This window comes from Schistocerca serialis, chromosome 12, assembly GCF_023864345.2.
Source record: "Schistocerca serialis cubense isolate TAMUIC-IGC-003099 chromosome 12, iqSchSeri2.2, whole genome shotgun sequence".
In the NCBI taxonomy this organism is placed as follows: domain Eukaryota; kingdom Metazoa; phylum Arthropoda; class Insecta; order Orthoptera; family Acrididae; genus Schistocerca; species Schistocerca serialis.
This window is the reverse complement of record NC_064649.1, coordinates 4,596,920-4,605,525: the sequence shown is the minus strand read 5'-3', so window position 1 is coordinate 4,605,525 and position 8,606 is coordinate 4,596,920. Positions and strand designations below refer to the sequence as shown.

The 8,606-nt window shown below is 42.7% G+C and overlaps 1 protein-coding gene across 1 annotated transcript in view; it reads left to right on the top strand.

Moving 5' to 3' along the window:
• Positions 1-971: 971 nt before the first annotated feature.
• LOC126428339 (1,5-anhydro-D-fructose reductase-like) overlaps positions 972-8,606 on the top strand; it is a 33,010-nt gene continuing 25,375 nt past the window's right edge. Inside the window, exons 1-2 of the mRNA XM_050090272.1 lie at positions 972-1,046; positions 8,031-8,198. Coding sequence (XP_049946229.1) covers positions 972-1,046; positions 8,031-8,198 — 243 coding nt within the window. The remainder of the gene's footprint in view (positions 1,047-8,030; positions 8,199-8,606) is intronic.

The window sequence follows — 8,606 nt, the reverse complement described above, 5'->3', positions numbered from 1 at the left end:
GCAGTGCCCAACAAGAATATGCCACAGGACAGAACTAAGTAAAAGTATGGAAATATATTGGAAATGTTAAGATCAGTTTATATTCAAACACTTGATTTATGCAGAATTCACATCCCTGACTCCAAATATTCTGACAAATTGTGGAAGGAGCAGCTAATGAGGAAATCTTTTACTTTTCTTTTGAATATCTTGGATTTTCAGTTTCCTGCCTGATGTCTACCAGTAACCTGTATAGACTTTTGCATTACAGTATGAAACATAGTTCTCAACCACGGAAAGGAATGCATAGCCATTTAGTCCAGACTTTTACGGTTGGTGGAACAATCCGCACGCCACAAATACTACGAGTACATGAAATGTGGGTGGAGTACCCTCTATAAAGTATTATTTCCCAAAAGCTTCAGTTTTTGGAGTTTGTTCTGAAATGCATTGTATATAGACTTTATTTAAGAACAAAGGATTTTTGGAAATATTTTTTCTGAATATTTTTCACTCGTTATGATGTACCAAATTTTCCCTGAAAAACTTTGCCTAGGCAAAGGTCCCGAGTTCGAGTCTCGGTCCGGCACACAGTTTTAATATGCCAGGAAGTTTCATATCAATGCACACTCTGCTACAGAGCGAAAATCTCTTTCTGTAAAAATACTTCTGTCACAGCCTTCATATTTGCAAACAAAGGCTGTCTGATGACCATCTCTCTAGTACGGTACATCAAAATGTAATGTGTAAAAGAAACAAAAGAAGAACTGCATTACACAATGTTGTGTATGTCTCCAAATTAGTGATTCTGAGCTTATCACAATGTAATTATGTTCCTACTCTATCTGCACTTGACTACTGTAATAAAGATAGCATGAAGTGTCTTCTTATCTAGCTGTGAGCTGTGCTTATTTATACAGTCAAAAAAGGAGCTCATAGCTGCCAGATGCTATTTTATTGCTTTATTCTGCTACATCACTGAGAGTAAGAAAATGACTCACAAACTGGAATACGTCACATTCTTTAATGGCCAGAAGATGCCGATTGTCGGCCTGGGAACATGGCAGGTAAGATCAGATCGCACTGCTAGGTTAATACTGATCAATACTGTGATGTTTCTCCTAGTCCAGGGTCCAGACTGAAATTCCCATATAGCTCTTTTAAACTTATTTAATCCTTCCACCATCTGTTAATCTCCCTGTAAAGTAACACCAAGTTCCTACAGACAAGTCTTCTGTCATATTTATATTTGCTAATTAGAGAAGACAGCAAGCATAAAATTGTTTCATCAGCTGGGAGCCAATGGATATGGACATAAAAACAGAATTTGTCTATATTGCAGTGTGCTTATTATATCTTCTACCACTTTTCAGCTGTAAAAAAAAAAAAAGGACAGATAATTGAATATGAAACACATGAACACATACATACATATACACTGTTAAGACAAAACATTACGATCACAACGGCTGTGGCATTGTGGGCACATGATGCGATAAGGAAAGTGTATAAATGGGGAGCACAAATGAATGGGAAATTATTCTAGCAACAAGGCAGGCAGGAACTGGGGAAATGCACAGAAGTAAAAGACTTAGGCAAAGGTAAGAGTGTCGTGGCACAGTGCCTAGTTGGTCAGCTGTTCATGTGCTACTGTAGTCAGCATCTATGGAAAGTGGTTGAAGGATGGTGAAACCACGAGAGTGTGTACAGGCATTGGATGTCCACACCTCATTACAGAATGTGGAATCAGAGGCCTACCTGCTCTGTAAAGCAGGACGGACAGCAATCTGTGACAGATCTGACTGCAGAGTATGACGCCGATGACCCCCGTGTGTTCCAGTGTCGACCCAGTGATCGAGGCAGTTACGATTGCAGTGTGTACGGGATCACTAAAATTGGACTGCGGATAAATTCAAACACGCACGCCCAGTCGGACAGATTGCATTTCTCATATCACCCGGTCGACATTCGTGTACAGGTATGCTGTCATCGGGGCAGATGACTGCTCAAAATGTGAACCGTACCTCAGATGCTCACCAGTAGGGCCAGTGTTATGCTGTGAGAGACATTCACCTGGGTTTCCTTGTAACCTGTGGTATTAACTGAAGGTAGGACAACAGCTGTGGGCTGCACAAACGCTATTGCAGACCACACGCACGCTCTTAGTCTTTCCCGGAGGCAATTACATTTTCCAGCGGGATAGCTGTCCGCGTCACGAGGCCGTAACTGTGCTAGTGGTTTGCAAAATGTGCTAGTGAACTGAAACTGACATCTCGACCACCAAATTCACCTGATCTGAACCCATTGGGAAACAGCTGGTACATCAGCTCTCGGGCCACAAACCACCGGCCTGTAATTTACGGGAATAGTGTGACCTGTGGACAGATACCGAGGAGTTTTCAAATCCTTGCCGGATGGCATTTCAAGGATGAACCAACATGCTAATAAGTGGGTGATCATAATACTTTGGCACACGAGTGTAATGTGCAAGTATCACTTGATATGATCAGATGACATACACAGGAGGGTATGAGGTTAGCTTTGTTGTGTTTTTTTTATTAGGTTGTGTTCACTTTATTGAGAATATAAGACACACAGCACAGATTAGAAACTGATTAAGTTGCTACATTGCTATAACAATTGACCATACACATATTTTTTTTGTATATAAACTCTTATATAACTCAGATTATTCTTATATATAAAAACAAAGATGAGGTGACTTACCGAACGAAAGCGCTGGCAGGTCGATAGACACACAAACAAACACAAACATACACACAAAATTCAAGCTTTCGCAACAAACTGTTGCCTCATCAGGAAAGAGGGAAGGAGAGGGGAAGACGAAAGGAAGTGGGTTTTAAGGGAGAGGGTAAGGAGTCATTCCAATCCCGGGAGCGGAAAGACTTACCTTAGGGGGAAAAAAGGACAGGTATACACTCGCACACACGCACATATCCATCCACATATACAGACACAAGCAGACATATGTCTCAAAGATTACCTGACAGAGAAATCAGACATGCAGTCTGCTTGTGTCTGTATATGTGTGGATGGACATGTGTGTGTGTGCGAGTGTATACCTGTCCTTTTTTCCCCCTAAGGTAAGTCTTTCCGCTCCCAGGATTGGAATGACTCCTTACCCTCTCCCTTAAAACCCACTTCCTTTCGTCTTCCCCTCTCCTTCCCTCTTTCCTGATGAGGCAACAGTTTGTTGCGAAAGCTTGAATTTTGTGTGTATGTTTGTGTTTGTTTGTGCGTCTATCGACCTGCCAGCGCTTTCGTTCGGTAAGTCACCTCATCTTTGTTTTTATATATAATTTTTCCCACGTGGAATGTTTCCTTCTATTATATTGATATCAGATTATTCTTATTATGATTGCAAAATCTTAAAAAAGCACACAGTAAACGTTGTTTTGTTACCTCTGTTTCAACACTTTCAACATACTCCTTTAAAATAAAATGTTTGCTTCCAATAAATCTAAATCCTGCCTACGGACGTGAGGAGCAGCACTGACTCACCCTCGCAGTGTTCTTTTAGTTTGTACCCCTCACACCAGTTGTTCTATGTATCGCTTATGTTGCACCTTCTGTATTATTCTTTTGTCTTGTTGTGTGTGGAGCCATAAGAGGCTTATTTCAATTATTGTTCAGAGGTCTATGGATAAAGCCTTATTTGTGTTACTTGGATTAATTTTGTGTATTACATGACTGGTGATGACTTTGTAACGGTTTCTGCACGTGCAGTTTTTAAGTGTGGGTTCACCAGGTTTAGTCATTATGAATCCCATGCTACCAGCTCTGACTGAACAGCTTACTTCATCAGTGACCACTTGGTCAGCTTCCATTAACAGACAGGATACCATTCCACCAATCTACCCCGTACTTTTCCTCCATATGATGATTCAACTGAGAAATGTGAAGCACACAAAAAAAGAGACGGACAGAATTTTTTAGCTTTCGGTGCGACACTCTCAAATTTGTGCAAAGCCTTATTCCTCCCACAGATTCCACCTAAGGTGTATTAATTACTGCATCAGCTTGCCCATTTACAACATCTACATCCACGCGATTACTCTGTAAGAACCGTAGCTCTTATTTTTGATCTCACGTGCAGTTTATTGTCCGACTACTGTCACAAACAAATGCCTGTCATAGTGGTGAAACTCGAGAAACCAGACCAGTCGTACAGGTTCTAGGCAGCTAAACTTCACAGCCTCTGAGACGAGCTTCAGTTCGTTACTGGTGCCCGTAGTGACTCTTACGCAGACTCAGTGGTGCAGAACACAATTATCTGTTTAGCTGCAGACGAGGAAGTGCACCGGAAGGCTCTACTCTCTGAAAACACCCGTTGGCAGAAGATTTGCAAATGCCACAATTTTTTGAAGTTCCTCAGTCAACATGGGACCAAATTGAAGTGTGGGGCAGTGTGGCAGTAGCATCACAAGATGTGCCCACTAAGATGACAGGTAGCTCGCACGAGGAAGTGGCATTGGCGGTGGTAAACATTCGGGCCCGGGGACTAGCGGACCGAGGCCAGCCCGAGCAGCTGCGACCACCACAGCACCGGCATCGGCATTCTCTGGTTCCGTCTTGTCCTTCCTGATTTGTCCGGCACTAACATTCGGCATACCCTCAGCAGTGGGCTACTTATAATGCTTGTCAGAAGGGAGGCCACGTTGCCTCTGTGTGTCGTTCTCCAAAGGTTCTTAGGATATGGATACAGACATAAACTACGTGACTCCGATGCTTGTGACTTCACCCGAGTTGTTTACCGAGTTAAGTGTTCTTAGCCGAGTGCTCCGACTATAGGTCGACACCGGTACTGCAGTGATGTTAACGAATTTCCGCTGCCATTGACACTGGTTGCACAGAAGCTAGTCAGTTTTAACAAACGGAACACTATGCTGTCGGAACAATTTATGGCATCTGCTTCTTACAAGTCAATGGCTCGTTCCATCACATTTTTGGTGTTTGGTGATGCCAGTGTTGAGAACTTGTTTGGAATGGACACATTTCAGGCAGATGGATTTTCTATCACTAACACAGTTCACTTTGTGTCCAATCGAGTACCATATTCTCAATTGGAAGCACTATGTGAGGAATTTTTGCACTTGTTTTCGGAAGGTAAATGGTGCGCTACAAATTTATTTGCGCATATTTCTTTGAAATCCACATCTCGGCCTCAATTTTGTCGTGCACTTCTTATTCCTGTCACCATGAAAGCTCACGTGAAAGCAGAATTCAACAGACTTCCATCTCTAGGGGTGGTGCAACCTGTCACGGCTAGAGAATGATCATCTCAGAAGCAGTCAGGGAAACTTCTTGTCTGTGGAGACTTCAGTTTTACTGTCAATGCAGTCGATCGCGGACGCTTATCTTCTCCCGTGCCAGGAAGAACTGTTGGTAAAACTGTCAGGTGGCCAGCACTTTTCTAAAATTGATATGTCTGAAGCATATCCGCACGTTCCTATGGAGGGAGAGTTTCAGCAAGTCTGGCTTTGAAATCTCCTTTTGCTCTCTATCGATGTTTGTGCCATCTTTTTGGTGTGGATAGAGCCCCTGCGATTTTCCAATGATCTTTAGAGCAACTGACTATGCCTGCACAGGTTGCATTAATTATCTGGATGATACTGTTGTCACAGGCTGCTCTGTGGCCAATCATTCGAAAAGACCTGAGCACTTTGTTTGCTGTCTTACAGTCTGGAGACTTACAGTGCGTCCTCGCAGAATCTCAGTTTTTTCATACTCCTATTGTTTATTTGGGTTTCAAGGTCTCATGCGATGGTGTTCACCCTCTGGGAGACCACATCTCCGCTGTTATCGTCTCACCTCTCACCCACAAGGAACTTCAGGCCTTTCTAAGGAAGATAGTCTACTACCATAAATTTCTGCCGGGGGTGGCCACAATGGCCCACCTGTTGCATGCCTCGTTACGCAAGAATGTACCTTTTTGTAGATTAAAAATGTGCTTTTCAAATGTTGAAATCCAAACTACTCTCCTCCCCTTGATTAGCTACGTTCTCTCCCGGTCAGCACCTAGGTTTGGCAACTGATGCCTCAGTGCGGTCCTAGCACACCTATATGCTGACAGCTCTGAATGACCTGTTGCTTTCACCTCTAAATCCCTCACTCCATTACTCTTATGTGGAAAAAGAGGCTCCTGCCATAGTCTATGCTCTCCAGAAATTTCATAGTTTTTTTTATGGCTCCACATTTCACCTTATTACTGACAATAAATTACCCCACCAGCCTAGTTAAAAAACAGATTTCCCAGGCCATCACATCCAATCCTGGTACTGCTGATCCCTCCAACAGCTTTGGAGCACACCATTGGTGACTCAGTATTATCCTGGTCTGAAATGTGTCAGTCAGCTACTTCGACAGGGCCGTGACTTCCTAATATTGTGCCCTGAAATGAGATCCATTTTGTCTGAAATTTTGCCCACAACACCTAGAATAGCTTTCTGTTGCCCTCCCAATCTCCCCTCCCCAACATTCTTGTCAGACACTATGCTCCTTCTGTACGCATCTCCCTACCCTATTGCTCCTACCCCTGTGACCGTGCCTGGTGCAAGACTTGCCCTATGCACCCTCCTACCACCACCTATAATAGCCCTCTAACTGGCAAAACATATATTATCAAAGGAGAGACACCTTCAAAATGACACATCATACACCAGTTATTATTTAAACCCTGTTCAGCCTTCAACATCGGCATGACTACCACCAAATTATCAATTAAAATGAATGGGCATAGGCAGAGGGTATTTACTGGCAACTCACAATATCTTGTTGTAGAGTATGCCCTACAACACAACATTCGTGACCTCGGTGCCTGTTTCACCACATGCACCATCTGGATTCTTCCCCCAGCACCAGTTTCTCACAACTCTGCACGTGGGAATAGCACTACTACATGTTGTCAGTTCTCGCCACCCTCCTGGTCTTAATTTCTTCCGACTCAGCTTTTCTTCACTGTATCTACCCTTTGCTTCACTCCATTTTAGCTTTCTACATCTTTCTTTGTCTTTCCCGTCTATTTTTCACCACCCCCACCCCCACACCTCACTGTTACGTCCAATGCACTTATCTTCTCACTCTTATTAACTCGTGCACAATGTTTTAATAGTAATTTTTGCCTTGCATATTACCCTTTCTTCCACCTTTAAACTCTCAGGTTTTTCAAATCTCATCCAATATAGTACCCAACAATCAGTCTTTCCTTCTCATCCTGTATGGTAAATCTCCCCTGACCTACGATTCTGGGTGACTTTCACAAGATTTACCCCTTTTCCTAGACCTCTCCAGTACTTTTCCTTCACCCTTCTTCCTTCCCCTCGAGCACTCCTGCCTGAAGAAGGATCCACTGGCTCTGAAAGCTTGCCAATCACAACAGTATTTTACGTGTGTGTTCTGCTGCCACTTGGTGAGTAGATTTTTTTATCTATCCAATTAAATAATCTGTATATAAACTGATAGATAACCCACAATATTCTTTTTATGGTTTTTTAACCCTTTAAGAAACACACAGTAAAATATATTTTTTGCCAGTTCTTCAACACTTAGATGTGTGACACACAATTTCAGGGGAAATGATAGGTCATCTATGTCCTTCTAGATGAGAAAAAGATATTGTCACGTTAAGACATCATTGTATTTTAGAATTTAGGCACGAACAGCCCACCGTACGAGAAATGGTACGCCGTCGTACGCAGAATGAGGGACGCGGTGGCACCACTTGTGGAAGGGGGGCTGCCTGCTCTCAGAAGGCGCAGACCAAACATGTACTGTGACCGTTGAATGCCAGCCACAAATAATCCACAATAAGTTATAAAAACAATGGAAATTATGTTGTTATGTGAGCCTTAATGAACTGTGTAGCAGGAGATAGGATCCCGTCTTATGAAATAAAATTTACATGCCTATGTAAGGAGATGAGAATATATACGGACAGTCAATCCCAGAAAGGCTCGCATCGTGCCGACAGAGAATCTCTCTCTAAGCGATTACACAATGAAGTTATTTTTTTCCTCCGCCTCCTTCTGCAGTCACCAAACGGCGAGGTGGGGCAGGCCGTGGACGCGGCACTGGAGGCCGGCTACCGCCACATAGACACCGCCTACGCCTACGGGAATGAGGTGGAGATAGGCCAGACCCTGAAGAAATGGTTCGATTCTGGGAGACTGAAGAGGGAGGAAGTTTTCATTGTGACCAAGGTAAGTGAATTGTACTGCTCACACTGTTAAAAAATGATTGCTTTTAACATTATCATTCAGCACTGACCTAAGTGTAGGGGTTAAACAGAGTAGAACTATAAATTGTTGGGACATTTCATTAAGTTACATTTTCACCAGACAGTGAACTGTGACAGGAACATCATTCTTCATTATATGTATCAAGCCCTCACTAGACAGTAGTAGTTTTAATTTATTATGCTGCAATATATGAGGAAGAGTTAAGCAGTAAAACTGTTGTATCATCCAGTCAGGTGTATCCAAATATCAACTTGTCACAAGAAATGGAAACTAGTTTTTACTGCAGATAAATGTGAAGTTGTGCACTTCATGTAAAATAAAATCATAATAGCCTTTGAGTGCAAGATTAACAGGTCACATTTACAATCA